The sequence below is a fragment of the Doryrhamphus excisus genome, chromosome 20, assembly GCF_030265055.1.
Source record: "Doryrhamphus excisus isolate RoL2022-K1 chromosome 20, RoL_Dexc_1.0, whole genome shotgun sequence".
Taxonomy (NCBI): Eukaryota; Metazoa; Chordata; class Actinopteri; order Syngnathiformes; family Syngnathidae; genus Doryrhamphus; species Doryrhamphus excisus.
Genome location: NC_080485.1, coordinates 2,184,285 through 2,204,062, shown reverse-complemented (window position 1 = coordinate 2,204,062; position 19,778 = coordinate 2,184,285). Strand labels below are relative to the sequence as shown.

The 19,778-nt window shown below is 40.2% G+C and overlaps 1 protein-coding gene across 6 annotated transcripts; it reads right to left on the bottom strand.

Annotated features, from left to right (window-relative positions):
* Positions 1-221: 221 nt before the first annotated feature.
* Positions 222-19,653, bottom strand: agpat4 (1-acylglycerol-3-phosphate O-acyltransferase 4 (lysophosphatidic acid acyltransferase, delta)). 6 transcript variants are annotated; one of them, XM_058058800.1, is made up of 12 exons: positions 19,570-19,653; positions 16,100-16,291; positions 9,135-9,211; positions 7,236-7,518; positions 6,626-6,807; positions 6,392-6,561; positions 5,046-5,207; positions 4,820-4,973; positions 4,628-4,730; positions 4,470-4,545; positions 2,612-2,810; positions 226-987 (listed from the first exon to the last, which is right to left on the bottom strand). In XM_058058800.1, exons 5-12 carry the CDS (start codon positions 6,801-6,803, stop codon positions 893-895), a joined length of 1,137 nt encoding a protein of 378 aa, XP_057914783.1. In that variant the 5' UTR covers positions 6,804-6,807; positions 7,236-7,518; positions 9,135-9,211; positions 16,100-16,291; positions 19,570-19,653; the 3' UTR covers positions 226-892. The 6 variants fall into 6 exon arrangements, with proteins under 6 accessions (XP_057914787.1, XP_057914786.1, XP_057914785.1 ...); XM_058058804.1 differs by lacking the exons at positions 9,135-9,211; positions 16,100-16,291; positions 19,570-19,653 and adding exons at positions 2,487-2,506; positions 7,668-7,684 and having other exon boundaries at positions 222-987; XM_058058803.1 differs by lacking the exons at positions 9,135-9,211; positions 16,100-16,291; positions 19,570-19,653 and adding exons at positions 2,487-2,509; positions 7,668-7,684 and having other exon boundaries at positions 223-987.
* Between the last annotated feature and the right edge of the window lie 125 nt (positions 19,654-19,778).

Sequence of the window (19,778 nt, the reverse complement as noted above, 5' to 3'; positions counted from 1 at the left end):
ACACAATCGCAGAGATTTCCATGTGTTATGTAGCACATCTAGTAGAGAAAAGGCCTTAATTTGTGCAAAAGAACAAAAAACAGTCATTTATAATATATGTATTTCCACCAATAATGTATTTTCCCATACAATAATGACATTTTCTATGTACAATATGAAACATTTTATTATATTGTGATACCAGTATACATACATATATTGTGATCATTTGAAATAAATTACGTTTATTAGACTGAATTAACACTGTGTTCTTTGGTGATGAGGTCTTCTGTCTTCTTCTCACTACCTATTATGTAAGGCAACTTATGTTTCAAATTCTTTCTTTGGAGTGTTGTCTTTTGAAAGTATAAAGTAAACAAGTTGCAGTTGGATTTAAAATAATAAAATAATAATTTGACTTACCCCACTTTTATACATCATCTTTCTGGTATACAGTAGGTTTCACATACAGAAGCCAAGGAAGCTCTCTAAAAGTACTGGAAAGTACTGGAATTCAATGCAAAGTAGTGATACATAGCAGAAAAAAGTACAGTATTGATGTTCCATGGACAAGATGATTAAAAAGAAACTGCAACAATAAAAATGACTGCAAACAGTAATAGGCTGTTGTATAAAATGTATTTTGCGTCAAATAAAATTTGAATATTTTAGCAGAAATGGTTTTTAAAACATTTAAATGTCCCCTCTGTGTTGCGTTTACATCTGGCTGTGATTCATATTTGGAGTCCAAGAATTGAACCTTCTTCCAACCTCGATTCACTTTATTCTGGAGAGCACACTGCGCCCGCATTGTGCTGCTGCACATGTCGCCACATGTTGCAGCAACAGATCAGCCGCAAAGCTGGGACCTGACAGCTGTGCAAAGGGGCATCTCCAAGCAGTTGGGGCTGCCTTAGTTGTTGTTTTGACGGGTCACCTTGCTTTCACCATACTTGGAAGATCTGTTGATCTCAGTCTGTCCAATCATCCAACGAACTCCTACTGAAGCTGCAAAAAAAAACATTTATTGTATGTTAATTTTTTTTACTACTAAGTATCTACTACTACTAGAGATACTTCCACAGTAAATGTCTCTCTCTTTTTTTATCTTAATCATTCACTAGAAAAAGTCAAATTACTCATGTAGCTGAAGTCTCAAAGTTTGTGTGGAATCATCACTTAACATAAGTTATGTATTTTGGAAATTAGACCATGCTGTTCATGAACACATGCTTCTAAAACGCCCTCTTTAAACCTGAGGGCAAACTACAGTGGAACCTGAAAAACTCAAACAATCCGTTCTGTGTGTCAATCACTCATTCCCACTTTAGCTATGTTACAATTTCTAACATGCGCATCATGTCAAACCATGCCATACTGTTTTGATGGCGGACGGCAGAATAGTGTTGTGTCCCCACTACATGTGACGCTCTTTTAACATTGTATATTTATGTATCGCCAACTCACAAAACATCTCACAACTCACAAAACACGAGATGCATTCATGAACAATCCAAAAATCCAAATATTGTCTTAGTTATCCGTATATTCATTCATTCATTTTCTACCGCTTATCCTCACGAGGGTCACAGGGAGTGCTGGAGCCTATCCCAGCTGTCTACGGGCGAGAGGCGAGGTACACTCTGGACTGGTGGCCAGCCAATCCCAGGGCACATATAGACAAACAACCATTCACACTCACATTCATACCTATGGACAATTTGGAGTGGCTAATTAACCTAGCATGTTTTTGGAATGTGGGAGGAAACCGGAGTACCCGGAGAAAACCCACGCATGCACGGGGAGAACATGCAAACTCCACACAGAGACGGCCGAGGGTGGAATCGACCTCGGGTCTCCTAGCTGTGAGGCCTGCGTGCCAACCACTTGTTCACCGTGCAGCCTTATCCGTATATTCATTCATTCATTCATTTTCTACCGCTTTTTCCTCACGAGGGTCACGGGGGTGCTGGAGCCTATCCCAGCTGTCTTGGGGCGAGAGGCGGGGTCCACCCTGGACTGGTGGCCAGCCAATCACAGGGCACATATAGACAAACAACCATTCACACTCACATTCATACCTATGGACAATTTGGAGCTTATCCGTATATGTGTAGTCTAAATTAACAGAAAGACAAAGAAAAACAATAAGTGGATATTATATTATATATATTATGATTAATCATGATTCATTAAGTTATGATTAGATATGAGTAATTTATTAATTACTCCACATCACTTTTTGGGTGTATTTGTCCGCTTATATGTTGTTTAAAAAGTCAAAGCACAGCAAATCATTTGATGCCTTAAGCCTGAAGGTCTTCTGTGATATGATATTGTGATATGATATTGTGATATGATATTGTGATATGATATTGTGATATGATATTGTGATATGATATTGTAGGGCAACCTTATTGGTTCCACTGTATGCAAATGCTAAAACATGTTTATGCCTGAATGCTGAAAACACCGAGAGCGACTATTAAAAAGGAAATGTAACTTACATTACCAGATGTCATATCTGCTGCTTCATGACAAAAAGAAGAGCAGGTTAAATACAGGGAGGGTCCGTTAACCCTTTAACAGCGGGGTCGCATCCCACAGGATGCTTTTTATGCATGAGACCAACCTGCAGTGCATAAAGCCACTGAAACCAAGATGGTTGTGACCGATCCCGAGGACACGAGCTGCAGGAGGAACACGCCCAGTGGGTACAGGAGCAGGCAGGACCAGAACATCCAGTTGATCAATGACCAGGGGCGACGTGGAGGGCTCAGTGTGGGACCTGGGTACCGCCCTGTCTGCATGTAGCCCTCTTGGAAACTGTCCTGCACATACGTGTACAGTATACACGCTTACATGAGCCACTCCTTCATGACATTTGAAGGCAGCAAAGCTGTGCTAGTCTACAGTTGGCGTTGGAGGGTTTCAGTGTGTTTCAGAAGTTGCTGCCTTTGACGGTGTCAAGATTTTCAAAGCCAAGTAGTTTGTATTTAACTTGAATATAAATATTCGGACGTTTACTTCCTCTGGAGTACATTTTCACGAAAAATACGTTAACTTTTGTAAAGCTCATGAAAAGACAATTCCAACTATGTTGTTTATATGTTAGTGAGTGTTTGATGAAGGCACTTAAACATGCCCTAAGCTGGGGGCAGAATATCAAACAACTTTTGTATAATATTTATATATTTGTATAATATTCATGTATGAAAAGTAAGTGGGGCTAACGTTAGCTGGATATGTAAATTGAGCACTTACTATTATTAGCACTGACATAGTCCACACGTGTTGAAGAGAATTAGCATCCACTGTGAGCTGGATTAGTTACTAGTTGTATACAAATGGGAAGGACTCACAGGGTGAAAACGATGTAATACACAAGGAACACCTACATGTGGCGCTGTAAAAAGTAAAAAGACACGCAGACTGAACTATGTGACTATCACAGAAGAAAGAGCAAAGAAGGCTGTCGTCTTCCGCTTTCCAAGGCTCGTCTAGCTAGACCAGGGGTGGGCAAACTTTTTGACTCGCGGGCCGCATTAATTTAACAAAATTGACGGGGGGGATTATGTAGTATTTTACACGTAACAGTCCATTTTTACACCTATATTTTTACACATATTTTACATGTAAAAGTGTCATGCAATCTGCTATATGTGCACTTTGAAATCATTTATTTGATGTAAAGTGTGTTTCTCAATGTATTATTATTATTATTATTGTTATTATTATTGTTATTTTTATTAGAATTATTATGATTATTAGTTATAGTAATGTTATTATATTATTATTATTTTGTTATAATAATATTACTACCATTATTATATTAATATTATTAACAACAATATTAATATAATAGTAGTATTATTATCATTATTTGTATTACTATTATTGTGCTTGTGCTCCTTTTTCCAGGAGTATTTTGTAATATTACTACCATTATTATATTAATATTATTAACAACAATATTAATATAATAGTAGTATTATTATCATTATTGACAACATTATTATTATTATTATTATTATTATTATTATGTGCTTGTGTCCCTTTTTACAGGAGCATTTTGTAACAGACCACATCAAATAACGAAATTGATAAAGCAGCTACCTCAACCATCAAAAAGTTGGCTCAAGCCACGATGCCAGGTTGTATGTTGAGTTCAAATGAAATATTTGGAAAAAACAGGCGGGCCATTTTGAAACACTTGGCGGGCCGGATGTGGCCCCCGGGCCGTAGTTTGCCCACCCCTGAGCTAGACCTACGACAAAGTGGAATTACTTCTGTCATGTAATTTTGGAGAAAATGACAACAAAATATCAGGAGAATGTAGACTAGGGTGTCATGTCTGTTGAAATATTCAACAAATGCAAGTCTTGGTTGCCATCCATGCTTGAGACTTGATGCCAAACCCTAACGAGGAGATGCTCCTGATTCTTCTATTAAATACAACAACATACCACATTACTAAATGAACACCTCACCTTTTCCTGGTAGAGTTTGTGGAGCCAATCAGCACATTCAGATTCATCTTCTGGGATGAGATCCAGTGGAATTCTCCTGCAAGTAGGAAGATGTTAGACTGGATATCTGATATAGGATGGTGGCAACACCGTTAGAAGTAAACAGTAAAAAGCAGTACCTTACATATAAGTCTGCATGGTATTTCTTGCCATGAAGTATTCCCAGCAGGGTTGGTGTTTCATTGTTTCTGAAATTAAGTGTGGAGTCGTACACAGCTGCAACTATGTGGAACGAGACACACAATGGCGTCAACTGTGCGTTCATCTGACTTGCAGATGACCTAACACACGTGATGGTGGAAGACACTCACCAGCCCCTCTGAGGTTTTGAACAGTCATCCAGAAGCCTTTGGTTCTTGGTAAAATATGATACTTCAGCTTGGGCAAACCTTTTCTCTCCGCCACCTGCATGCTGATCTGGTGCTTCTTTGGTGTGAAGCGTGTTCCTTCACAGTAAAGCAAAAACTATCACCAGAAAATGAATCAATCAATAGCTATATCATAAGATGTTCTCGGCGATAAACACTTCATACTTACCCAATAGTTTTCAGGGTAATCCCTCAACTTCTGAAGACTCATGGCCACCGTCTTTCTGTCCTCTTCCCACTTCCTCTTGCAGAAAACGATCTCCAGGAAATACCACATCCAACCAATAATCGGAACATAAGCCAACTCCTTTTTGGCAAGAACTTTGGAACTCTAAAAAAATGCAGCAGCATATGTATCACTGGGATACACCTAGTATTTCGACTATGAAGCCCCCTAAAAAACACAACGTTGAATGGTTTGATATAGTATGTGCTGTGCTCATGCATTAACATGATGATACACTGATGATAACATGTAATAGTTGCAGTATCGGGCTGTATTTTGATGATTGAAAACACTACAGAAACGTATTTTCTCAGCACATTGATACACATATTTATGCTAGTTCTGCCAACAACAGCAGCAGCAACAACACTCACAATATAAAATAATAATAAATAATAAAAAAGCGGTAGAAAATGAATGAATGAATGAATATATAATTTAGACAAAACATATTAATTAGCACTATTAATATTTTGGACAAACCGTGATAGAGTGATGGCATGAAATTCAAATTGCAAAGTGGCGAGAGGCCAGATATTTTAAAATGTGTATCTGTGAGAGCCATATACATTTTGAATGCAATAAAATGTGTGCATTTTTATGTAAGTATATATATATTAAATATGTATAATGGGCTCTAATTACGTAGACCAGGCACACTACCCCACGCCAATGGGGTGTGGCCAGCACACTTTCGTGAGCAGCGCAGTGTCTAATAATAAATCAAATACTTGCTGCCATTAATACAACTTCTGCTGCTGCATAGTTTTGAACCGTACTCCGTACACGTATTTCATTCTTTTGGCCATCTTCGTCAGAAGGCTTGGTTCTGCAGCTTTAGCTAGGTGACTATTTGACTAAAGGAGGAAAGTTTACATTTACATGTTGACATCTCAATGACCGAGGTAGACTACCGCATTACCCAGTAATAATCGAGTTTTGGTGTTTGACCTGGAAAATATCATCAGGAAAGATGGATATGGTTGGCCGTATTGCAGTAGAAAATAGATGGACGAATTAAAATGCATAAGAAAGTTGTTGATTATTTTTAACACGTCATTTCTGTGATGTTTACTTTAAAATGTTAGCAAAAATAATTTTTTATTGTGGTAAGAAACGCTTGAGAGCCAGATACAGTCATCAAAAGAGCCCTACCTGGCTCCCGAGCCATAGGTTCCCTACCTCTGGATTACAGTATATCTGAGTGGGATGTGAAGCAGGGGCGCCCCTATGTGTTTTAGGGAACCCCATGCAGTAAAAAAGAGGCTTGACAGTAGACGGTAGCTTACCCCAAGAACACCAAATCTCTCGCAGAAGGTCCAGCCACACAGGAAGTCAATCTCAAAACAGTGGTTGAGAACCACAATTGCATTTTCCTTTCCGTACAGAGGGAAACTCTTTGGGTCAGTGTAAAGCGTGCATTCGGTCCCAGACCACCACTCCAACGCAGCCACCATCTCTAGAGATCAAGGTGACATTTATGAGGCTGCATCATTTGCCCGGGTAATAATGCGTGTACTCACGGCTGGAGATGCAGTAGGCCAACCTGCAGTTGACCTTACGGGCCAGCTGTCTGCTGACCAGCCAAAGAGGTGAAGTGCATAGCTGAAGCAGGTTGACGATGAGGCCGCTGACCAGGAACACGTAGCAGATGATCAGGTGGATCAAGAAGTGGCCTTTCAGCAGCTGCACCAGGCTCATTGTTCTGGAATATTTGCACATGCATAAAGTACACAACACTGGTACTATTGTACATATCGCCCTCAGCCCTTGTGATGTTTTTATGTCATCTACGCCTGATCAGTTTCTCAATGGAGTCTTCAGTTGGAGGCAGTATGAACGTTTATGTTTGCGCTTGACTCAAGTCATAACACACTAAAAAAAGAAAACAAAAAACACTGAAACTTTCTGAAACTTTGCCTGACCCGTGTTGAACTGAATGAGTCTGATTGCAATAACTTGATATGCAAGTTAAGTCAACACCACTTCTGGTAATCATTAAAATCAGTAATGCAGCAGAATAGCAGAAAGCATTCAAGCAAAGAACACGACCGCAAATACAACAAAAGTTGTATTTTGCAATTTTGACAGCAGAACTGAAATGAAAATGTAAAATGCTTTGTTGTTACTCACCCGGAATAAACGACCTTTTTGTGAACGACAAGACAGCTTTCAGCCTCATAAAGCGGAGGTAGGGATAAACAAGTCGTTTTAAATGTGCATTGTACCCGAATATCCTGCTCTTCTGCTCTTTATTCTGTGTGTCGGACGTAGGCGTGAGTACAGTTGGTCTCTGACTGTCAGTCCCAAGGTTGCTTTTCTACCACACCCATCTCAGAACCACGCTTGTAAAGCCAGATGGGTACGACTCAGTGACAGCCGCTTCCTCCTCCGAACTTCTGCCTGCAAAGATCGTCTACGGAGCACAAACACAGCCATAATCATAAGTACTGTACTTAGACAGAACTCTATTAAAGATGTGTAGTGGTGTTGTTCATTAGACATATATCAACATATTTGCAGAAATAATGTCAACTTTGTAACCGGACTGTGAGGAAGAGAAACCTCTTTAGCAGTGGCGTCTATTAGGTAACAGGAAAGGCATGTTGACGAATGCAATGGAGCGCATGCGCATTGATTTCAATAGCGCTAACAAATGATTCACGTGGCTTTTCAGTTCACTTTTATAACAGCTTTGTTTGCGTCACGTGATTTATCCTACAATAGTTAAAATAGCATTTTTCACAGCACCGCGATGACTAGTCTTTATACATTTATAGGCAGACACCGACCTCTGGTGGTAGGGCGTGAGATAACATTATGACATCGTAGACAAGACCCAAATTATAATACAAACTACATTATCACTACTACAGTATTGGGCCAATACTGTATACTGTATTTTAAATAAATCGGTACCAAAGATTCATTACTCTACGTTGTATTTGACAAGAAATACTTCAATTAATCCGATAGAATCAAGCAAAAATATGAGAACATTTACCTGTGTATATTTCTACAAACTGTGGGACACAGTGGGAAATAATGCAGGTATATTAAAAGATATCTAGGAATATATTATACACAATTTGTTTGTTTCTGAATGTTTTATTACGTCAGTCTACTGATTCGTTAGCATTCCTCAGACATTTCCACCTGTCAACACTAGATGGCAACAAAGATGCATTCAGCGGGGTTCCCAACGTTGACGAATAAAATAGAAATCTTTGATTCTCCATTGAATATGGAGTCATGACATTGTATGCTTCTCACCGGTGACGTGAAACCAAACATTAGATCCAGTCTCCATCGAAGCTAATTTGAAGCTAAGAGGGTTAATAATGCAGACTTAAGACCATTTGGTTTTCTTTTTACAGGTCTTGCTCATGCTGCTTCACTGCTCTTGTCGTTTATGACCCAATAACTTTGAAAAGAGGCCCTAACATTTAGTAAAAAAAAAAGCCCAACTAAGCAACAAACTGGGAAACAAGAACAATGTGAAGTGAGGAACCTGACTGTGCACATTTATTTGCACAGTGCACAATTATTTAACAGAAAATAAAAGAAGAATGAAAGAAGGTTGCCTGGTCGCCACAAGGAAGTCACTTGCAACAAGTACAGCAACATAGCCCCTGTGCACTTGACCTTCTGCGATGCTGCAGACCACCGAGAGAAAAGCTTGTTGAAAAAGTCCGAGAGGCGTTCTTGTTGCATGACATTCCAGTGCTGGTATCTATTAAACACTGTTAAATCAAGCAGAGAGGCTGTAAAAAGGGGATTTGTGGAAGCTTCTTTGTCGGTTGACTACAGGGCATATGTTGAGAATATGGAGCTGAACAACAGTACATACTTCTCTGACATGTGGGCCACTTTCATCTTCAATGCTTCACATATTAAATGAGCCTTTACTGAGTCACTAAGGAAAATACGTGTGCAACACATACATGATGGCAATGTAATACTACTACATTAACACACACCTATAGTGATAGTGAGGATAAGAAAGTACTCCATGAGTTTGACTGACTGTACCATGTGTTGAAATAAACACTTTTTTTGTAGTTTGGGTTGCTGCTGATCTTCAGGCGGTCTTGTGACTTCTCAGACATCTGGAGAGAAGATGGAGAGCAGCATGACTGACTTATCGTTTTAAGGCTGTCTTTTGTCACCCTTTTCAGGGTGCGCCGAGAACCTTTTATGCTAAGACACGTCCTTTTTTATTCACTTGGTGGGGGGAATGCATTAAGCCTTATAAAAATGTGCGGCAAGACATTTTTCCGAATAATCCCAAAGCACGTGCCCAAAGCTAAAAGCTTCGAGCCAGGAAGATGTATCATTTTGGCTCAACATCAGAGGAGGGACTTGGATGAGCATGCATGGTGTGTAAAGAATTCTGAGAGGTTTTAAATGAAATTGCTAGAGCATAGACATCCTTTTTTCCACCTTCAATATACAATCTTTAACATTAGAAACTTCTAGACATAAAATAACACCCCTATAGCCACCTTTACACTCACACTACCCAATATAGTAGACATTTGTACAAATTACTGTTTACTCTGTACATTGTTGTTCATATTTGATGTCATCTATTTATTCTCCACATTATTATTATTATTTATTATTACGCGGGAGCCAGGCAACGACATTTTGTTGGCAATTTCACTGCAATGACAATAAAGAAAGTCCATCTATCCATCCATCCATCCATCCATGCTGCTTATCTTCACTAGGCTCGCTGGGCTATGCTGGAGCCTATCCCAGCTGACTTTGGGGGAGAGGCGGGGTACACCTTCAAAGCATTCACAACCTTGCGCTCCCATGCTTGCGTGACCTGAACTTCCCCCACATTCCATCCAGCTCACTCCGTTCATCTTCCGCTACCCGGCTTACCACTCCTTGCTTTAAAATGACTATTTTTGATGCGCCGACTTGCAGCTTCTCAGCTCCTAGACCAGGGGTGGGCAAACTTTTTGACTCGCGGGCCGCATTGATTTAATAAAATTGAGGGGGGGGGACTGTATAGTATTTTACATGTGACAGTCCATTTGTACACGTATATTTTTACACATATTTTACACGTAAAAGTGTCATGCTATATGTGCACTTTGAGATCATTTGTTTGATGTAAAGTGCGTTATAAATTAATCATTATTATTATTATTATTATTATTACGACCAGTCCAGGGTGTACCCCGCCTCTCCCCCCAAGACAGCTATGATAGGCTCCAGCACCCCCGCGACCCTCGTGAGGATAAGCAGTAGAAAATGAATGAATTATGATTGTTATTATTATTATTATTACGACCAGTCCAGGGTGTACCCCGCCTCTCGCCCCAAGACAGCTGGGATAGGCTCCAGCACCCCCGCAACCCTCGTGAGGATAAGCGGTAAAAATGAATGAATTATTATTATTATTGTTAGTATTATTATTATTATTACGATCAGTCCAGGGTGTACCCCGCCTCTCGCCCCAAGACAACTGGCATAGGCTCCAGCACCCCCGTGACCCTCGTGAGGAAAAGCGGTAAAAATGAATGAATTATTATTATTATTATTATTATTATTACGACCAGTCCAGGGTGTACCCCGCCTCTCGCCCCAAGACAACTGGGATAGGCTCCAGCACCCCCGCGACCCTCGTGAGGATAAGCGGTAGAAAATGAATGTATTATTATTATTATTATTTTAATTATTATTATTATGTGCTTGTGTCCCTTTTTTCAGGAGCATTTTGTAAACATCAGACCACATCAAATAACGAAATTGATAAAACAGCTACTTCGACCATCAAAAGGTTGGCTCAAGCCATGATGCCAGGTTGTACGTTGAGTTTCAATGAAATATTTTGGAAAGAACAGGCGGGCCATATTCAAACACTTGGCGGGCCGGATGTGGCCCCCGGGCCGTAGTTTGCCCACCCCTGCCCTAGACTCAGGAAGTCTCCCTATACACATACGTCAACATTTTCAATTGTCAACTTCAGACTCAGCTGTTCAAAACTGCTTACTCATCCTTCCGAAATTCAGACACAATTCTTGCATTGGATCTCACTGCTTTGTGCTTGTGTCCCTACTTCAACGTATAAAGTGTCAGCGTTTATTACTTCAATTCCAATAAAGATTAACAAGACATTTGACGCAAATTAATTCCAGCACATTCAAATGTTCATTTAGTGTGTGTAAATGACCTGCATACGTTTGTGCGATCTGAAACATGAAAAACGTGTTTGATTCAAAGTTGCTGACTAAGTCAATTCTGATATTTGCTCCTTTGAAACAAGACGAAGAGGATATGCTGACATTTTCTCAATGCATGTTAGACATCGTGGAAAAATGTACACGTCAGAGAGAATGACAACATAGCCTGGGGCCTAAACTTCATTTGACATAATGTATATGTGCATTAAGGCTATAATGAGATCCCGATGTACATATGCAGCGTCTCCTGCAGGGCACTTGGCACTGAAGCCCTGTCCATCAGAAAAAAGCACCCTGAGCCCCACTGTGGGCTTTCTGGAGCTGGACACTCACTTACAGTGCACTGCATGCTCTCTGGGTCTCACCGGCCCATGTGACCTTAGTGTATTTATGCTAATGTCATCACCTAGGTGCAGACGATGAAAATACAGCACGGTTATGCAATAGCATGCCCTGCTCTCCAACCTTTCCTCCTTTCACATGTGTTGGGATTGGGTTTTAGTTGCTCCGAGAGGAGACAAGTGATTCAACATGTGCTTGCACTTGATGTTGGTCATCCCACATGGGTGAGAACAAGTGTATGCGTGTTGGGGGTGGGGGTGTATCCAGATGGGATGATATTTCTTTGTAATATTTATGTGATGGTAGATCCAGTGCACACCAGTTGCAGGGAGACTGTCTGCTGCTTTTTGGAACCTGTGCCACAGAGTACTTGTTTATTAAAGGACCTGTTGTGCTTTTTCCACTTTTCTGACCTATAAATTTGTAAATTTATTATGTTTTCATCCTTTTAGTCCTATTTTATGTTCTTATTCTTCACCTTTTAACTCCAGTGTTTTGTTTTTATCTTGTTAGTCCTATTTTATGCTCTTAATCTTCAGTTTTTAACTCCAGTGTTATGTTTTATCTTTTAGTCCTATTTTATGGTCTTAGTCTTTAGCTCCAACTCCAGTGTTTCCTCAGGGGGGTCCTCCACACTGGGGGCTGTTTGGGTATGCTGAGGGGGTGCCATCCTTGGGTCCCTTCGACACGGCCGGCTGGGGGGTTCCTCCCTTTAATGGGGGGGTCCGCCCGTCTAACGGAGTCGGAGGGCCCGGGTGCTGGTCCTCCGATGGCACGGCCTGCGGCTTCTCCCAGTGTGGACGGCCCCAAAGGTGGCGTTTCCTTGTTCCTCAGTACCATGCCATGTCTCCCTACTGTGGGTGATTGTGTGCTTGCGTGTGTGTGTGTGTGGGTGGATGGGTGTGTGTGTGGGGGGGGGGTCTAGTATGGAGGGTGGGAAGGAGGGGCTTTCTTTTTTCTTCATTGTTTTCCTTTTTAATTGTGGTAATTGTTTTAATTCTGGAAAGCACTTTGTGTTGCATCTCCTTGCAGGAAAAGTGCTCTACAAATAAAGTTGATTTGATTTGATAAATGTAGTTAGAATGTTTGTATTTGCGTGTTGAACGATGCCAAAGTTTCAGATAATGAGGTTTGCGCATTTGGAAGTGAGCCCTGAAATAAGTTTGAGATGGCTCTGAATGTTCGGTTTCAGAGGGTGTTCTAACACTGGTGGCTTGTGATGTCACAGAGTGCCGGGCTTCCTTATATGGGCGTGCGCTGTAGGCCAGATACATTCTCCCTTCCCCAAGCTCGGTGATATGCAAACCATTCTAGTCAACAAATTTAGTAATTGTAATTTATTTCGGTATGGCATTTCAACTCAGTCAGTATCTTTCAGCATTCATTTTCTATGCTGCTTATCCTACTAGGGATGTGGGGGTATGCTGGAGCCTATCCCAGCTGACTTCGGGTGAGAGGCATGGTACACCCTGGACTGGGCACCAGCCAATCACAGGGCACATAAAGAGAAACAATCATTCACGCTCAATTTTGGAAGACTGTTAACATCCAAATATGAAGTTTCCAACCATCCAGCCTACTGTATGTACGGTAGATGAAGTCATGTGGCATCCAAATTGCCACAATGTGATGTATAGAGTCCAAGACTGCTCTAAAACCTTAAAAATAATTATTCATTTCTAATGGGAGCTGCCACAGTATCATGTCTTTTACATTTAAATCGTTTTGCTTTATTCGTGAATTGTTCTTGTTAGCAATTAACATTTCTGAATGAATAAATGTGCCACATGCAATACTGCAATAATTTGTGCAGCAAATACTTTCCATACTATGAATGAGAATGATTTCATACCTCCAAACGATGATAACCACTTTGGCACAATGAAGGGAAAGGTAACAATTTCCAGCACATCGCTAATGGGCAAATGGTAAAAATTACATAAGGGGAGCAGGGGTGGGAAGTTGGGGGTAATCAGGTTGCCATGTGTTTTTTCATGAGAGGATGTTACAGCTAAAAAGGATATGCAGTAGTAGTACGATTCATTGTTTCCACTAGTAAAATAGACAAAGTAGTCGGTCCACCACTAAAAAAAAACCCAGAATATTATGATGTATTTATTATTAATAAATGTATCATTTTACATGGAATTCCTACATATTGTTTTGTTTATATATCTAAATATTATTTTTTCCTGTTAGACATTTGTCATTGTGTGACAACAAATAAGCAACCAGTACATTCCTGTGACTGCTACTCCAGGTGCAAGTGTGTGACATCTGGAGTGTGTTAAAGTCAGCCAGTGGACAGCACACACACACACACACACACACACACACACACACACACACACACACACACACACACACACAAATAGCTGCAGTGCAGCAATTGTGCATGTAAATGTCAGCCTATTTTCCGCTGCGGCCATTTCATTTGGACTTTTATTGTAAGCGGACAGTTGACTTCAACATTTGGATCTATTCCTCAAGGACACCGCTGTTGATTCCAAATTTCAATCGTGCAGGAAAGTATTATAATACATACAGTGGTATGAAAAAGTTTGGGCACCCCTGATCGTTTTCAAGATTCATTCATTTTCTACCGCTTATCCTCACGAGGGTCGCGGGGGGTGCTGGAGCCTATCCCAGCTGTCTTCGGGCAAGAGGCGGGGTACACCCTGGACTGGTGGCCAGCCAATCACAGGGCACATATATAGTAGACCAGGGGTGCTCATTAAGTCGATCGCGATCTACCGGTCGATCGCGGAGGTGGTACTGGTCGATCGCTGGTCGATCGCGGCGTGACATTAAAAAAATATCATCCCAGCATCAATGCCGTCACTTGATTGATATACAGGGCAGCCATTCAGATGACAACTGAATGTTGCCCTTCGGGCGACCAATCAAATCAAACAACGTCTCTAAGTGCAGCAGAACTTACGATGTCAGCCTATCATCCATCCCCGTTACTTGATTGACATACAGGACAACCAATCAGATGACAACTGAATTTTGACCTTTAGGTCACCGCTCATGCGTAAACAACGATGCAAAGTGCTAAGCTAGTCGGCGAATTGCGAGATTTTAAGCCCTAGCTAAAGTTTATGGTCACTAAAATGAGTGAAGGAGCTGGACCAAGTAAAAAGGCAAAAACTGGACCAAGTAAAAAGGCAAAAAACATATCACTTCCATACGGATATGGAATATTATACGGATATTATGATACGGATATTATCCATGACTGATAAACATTTGGAAGTGTGCTTGAGGCTGGCTATCAGCAGCTACTGTCCGGACTATGCATCCCTGGCTGGTTCAATTCAGTGCAAGTCATCAAAGTAAACTCAGGTAATTACAAAAAATGTTAATAGTTAATTATGTGTGTTTTGCAATATTGGCTCATTTGGTTATGTAAGGTACATCAACATACATTGTACGTACAAATAATCCTCAATACATTTGAAAATAAATAGATGTTTTGCATTTTTGTAGTGGGTAGATCATTTTGACTCGGTCATTTTAAAAGTAGCTCGCATGCTGAAAAAGTGTGAGCACCCCTGTAGTAGACAAACAACCATTCACACTCACATTCATACCTGTGGACAATTTGGAGTGGCCAATTAACCTAGCATGTTTTTGGAATGTGGGAGGAAACCGGAGTACCTGGAGAAAACCCACGCATGCACGGGGAGAACATGCAAACTCCACACAGAGATGGCCGAGAGTGGAATTGAACTCAGGTCTCCTAGCTGTGAGGCCTGTGCGCTACCCACTTCTCACCGTGCAGCCCCATTTTCAAGATTTTCCTTTATAAATCATTGGCTTTTCGATCAGCAATTTCATTAATTTTCTATCGCAAGGGTGGCGGGGGTGCTGGAGCCTATCCCAGTTATATCATATAGCAGACAAACAGTTATATTTGAGAAGTGAAATGAAGTTCATAGGATTTACATACGTAATACACACAATAATTACCTAAACAAAAGTAGGCAGGTGCATACATTTGCACTAATTTGCAACACCTTTAGCACTAATTATTGGAACACAGAATTTGTTTGGTAAGCTCATTGACCCTTGACCTGCATACACAAGTTTTCCTATGGTAAAATGGGTTTTGATCATTGATGCTAAAACAACAAATGGAACTTTGTGCACAGTACAGTACATTCCTACATTGCGGATTTGAGCAGATTCAACCGTGTAATTATGTTGGAATTGCCTCCTTTATTTGATTGTCTTCCAAGTGAACATTCCCAACCACTTTACAGTATCTCTGATGTCTTAAAGGTCGACTTTTCCCTCATTCAGCTCATACGCAGCAGGAGCTCAGCTTGCAGCCGACTCATTTTAACAAGTAGTTGTGTACCTACCCTTCAGCTCCCAAGACTGGCATCATAAGTGGTGGATATTTTCCCACTGACTACAGGGACTCTAGCTGTAATATAAACGACTTACTTTATTCCAAATGACAGATCCACTTCTTTGCTTTGGCAGGCGGCGAGTCACTTTGCTCAAGAGCGGCAGTGCTTCACTCGCTGAAGCGGCCAGTGGGAACACTAAATTCTGATTTCACTCGGATTCCGTGAAACAGGAAAAAGGCTGCGTTTCCTGTGAATGAGCGCTGCCTCCTTCATCCAAACAATGTTCCTGTGCAGATGAAGAAGATGGATGGGTTTTAGGCAAGGATACATACATTCATAAAACCGTTTAATTTTTTTACTTTTTACCTTCGCCAAGAAGTTTTCAGCACCTTTTGCACTCTCTTGAGTACTGTTCTACTTTTGAAAAGTTAAGTACTGATGGTTTTAGGCCAGATATTTTCAAAAAAAAATCTCCATCTAGACAGTTATTTGCACGCCAAAGTAATGGCAGAGGTGTAGCCATGGACTGTTATGTCAGTGACATTGGCTTTTGTCGAAACTCACGATATATATCGTATATCGATATTCAACCTAAATATATCTGGATATGAGTTTTGGTCCATATCGCCAGCCCAAGTACATACCCGATTTGACGATGCTCAGAACCATGTGCTCAGTAAAACATTACCACAACATTACTTATGTGACATTTGGCTGTGGGCATGTGGAGTGGGCGGAGTCAGAAAGGCGACAGTGTCAGCGCCACATGTGAGAGAAGGGCTAGCAATGCTAAGTTGTGCTCAGCTGCTCTATTTGCTGCCACGTTCTAAATAAAACCCAGGAGAGTTGTTACCACCGCAGCGAGCCGAGTTAAGTTCGCCCCTACTACGACAGGGAGCTGATTAGTACAAACGAAGGTAACATTTACAATAAAAAGTCGCAACCAAACAGGTTATTTCCTCCAGGTGTGTGTGGTTCTTTCTTCGGAATAAGGTCCTGATACTGATGATAAACTCATCAGTAAACTCATCAAACTCATATTATGAATTTTTTCTCGTAAAGTTGCATCTTTTTTCTCATAAATATGAGACTTTATTCTTGTCATATTACAAGTTTTTTCTCATCAATTGATGACTTTGTACTGGTGAATTTATAACTTTATTCTTGTAAATTTATAACTTTTTGTGCTAATATCGAGAGCTTTTTCAGAATGTTTTTCATAATCATAATTTATGTTTTTATTTTTGTAAAATTACAACTTTATTCTCGTAATATGACAAGTTGTTTCTTATGGGTTTATTAGTTTATTCTCAAAATCTCAGATTTTTTTTCTCAATTTTTCTTCTACATATTCGTTATAAGTTTATAATGCAGTATTACATTTAAATTAACTGGCTGTAAAGAAGCACGTGAAACAATGCACAACATCAAGCACAGTGGAGGACATTTGTGTTGGGTTCATTCATCAAAGGGCTGAAATTATCATACATTATAGGATTTTTAGAATTAGTAATCATCAAGAGTGAAATTATTGTACAAATACACTAATTATCGTATGTCTGGCAGCAGGGCAAATAAAGTGAAAGTGAGCTACTGTAGGTTGAGACGAGCTAACAGTGCTAGTTGTAGCTTTGAATGGGACAAAAACATGGTTGCGAGCTAATAAACTACAAAAATATAAACACAGAGTATTATCTTACATATAACTTATTGAATTTGTTTATTACATTGGGTTTTTTAAAATTCCAACCCGATCAGGCAGTGCAATGGTGATGAGGGAATAATGGAAATTTGACATTGAATTGAGAAAATCTGTCAGCGGAAAATTACGTGATGCTACCTAGAACGGCCAGCTGGTATTTCACACAGCCGTGAGTGAAGCGGGGCATCAAACTCGTGTTTGAGTTAGAACGTTGCCTATTCGGGTTCAGGTACAGTATGTTATGTACAGTATTTGTCTCAACTCTGCTAGAAATGACAAGATGGTGCAGAACACCATTTTTCCACCTCTGAAATAACTGACTTGCTGATTTTAAAGTTTCAAACACGGATAAAAGGCTCTTTGCTAGAGGATATTCACTTTTGTTTTTCAAGAAAAAGTTGGTTTACTGGGTCACACGTTGGCATCCTCTGGCAGAGCTGACTAAAACACTCGGCTAGAAGCGCCGTGCCAGGACTCAGAGCCAGTTGGCCACGTGGACCTTTCCAGAAACCTCAACCCAAATATTCTCTGCATGCCACACAGCTATGAGTGTGGACTTCCCCATTTTCCCCACTTGCACACTATTTTCCTGGCTTCACTTCCATATCTTAACCCTTTGTTATAGAGTGTTTACTTGACTTTGGGACTGATGGAATGGCTCAAAACCCACACCAAAAAAAACATCTGTAACCAACCTTGTGGCCATTCTGTTGTGTTCATAGTGAGAAAGTCTTAGAAGAGTAATGGTAATGGTAATGGTAATGGTAATGTAAAATGGTAATGGTTTTATTTCATTTGAACATGCATCAGATTCCACATGTCCAAAAGGAGTAGGAAGAAGCAAAGCTTATTAAATCCTACCCCTCCATCTGGTACTTGTAACTGTTACATTTGTTCACTTCCTGCTTTCCATAATACAGTTTTTTTTTTGTTTTGTTTTTTTGAATAATGCACCACGTACTGAAGTAGGTGATATGAGCATCCAATGCCATAATGGGTACCATAGTGCGTGTCAATATAGTGATATATATAGCACATCATGACTGGTTCAAGACTCTTCATCCTTGGATTTAGCAAACATCAACTGCTTGTATTGTTTCTTGAATTGGCTCATCGTTGTGCATTGTTTGATTTCCTTACTCAATCCATTCCATAGTTTGATTCCACATACTGAAATGCTATGGCTAGCATAACGTAGTCCTAGCATAGAAGTGTTTCAAATGTACTTCTTCCCTGAGATCATATTTCTCCTCTCTTGTAGAGAAGTATTGGATGACATTTTTAGCTAATTGCTTATTTTTAGCCTTATGCATTATTTTAGCTGTTTGAAGATGAACTATATCAGCAAGTTGAAGTATTTGTCATTTTAGAAATAAGGAGTTAGTATGTTCTCTGTAGGCGGCATTATGAATTATCCTTACTGACCTTTTTTACATTTAGCCAGTGAAGATTGCTTTTATAGTTATTAGCCCATATTTCCACACAAGTTCATTGTCTTCAGAACAAATGAAGGAGATACAAGTCCAACCAAAATTAAGGAAAACATAGTTTTCAAAGTTGGTATGGCATGTAAACTATACACAGAGGCGCCCAAATGGAGATTCAAGCCTGTGTGGTATAAAGTCAATGTATAAAATATAAATATAATATCATTTAGGGCTGTCAAAAATAGCGTTAATAGTGGTAACTAACTTAGTTCATTTAACACATGACCACACCTCTGTTATGACGGCAGCTGGAAGCACAGTAGAGCATCCCCACACAATCACGGAGAGTTAGCTCTTTTATAACTTCATTGCGACATGGACACGTCAACAGCGGTACGATTCTAACATCATATACTGTATGGATCAACAACTCACACACGCCATTTGTCCGTTCCTCATTGGATCCACACTTCCTGGTTGTCATTCCACACTTCCTGGTTGTCATTCCACACTTCCTGATTGTCATTTCAAGAGCGCGAAATGTATTCAGGGACACTTCAAATATCACAAAAACGTCTCGTGTGTGCGCGTGCGTAAATAAACAGGAAGATAAAGAAACCCATGAAGTGCATATTCTTATCATT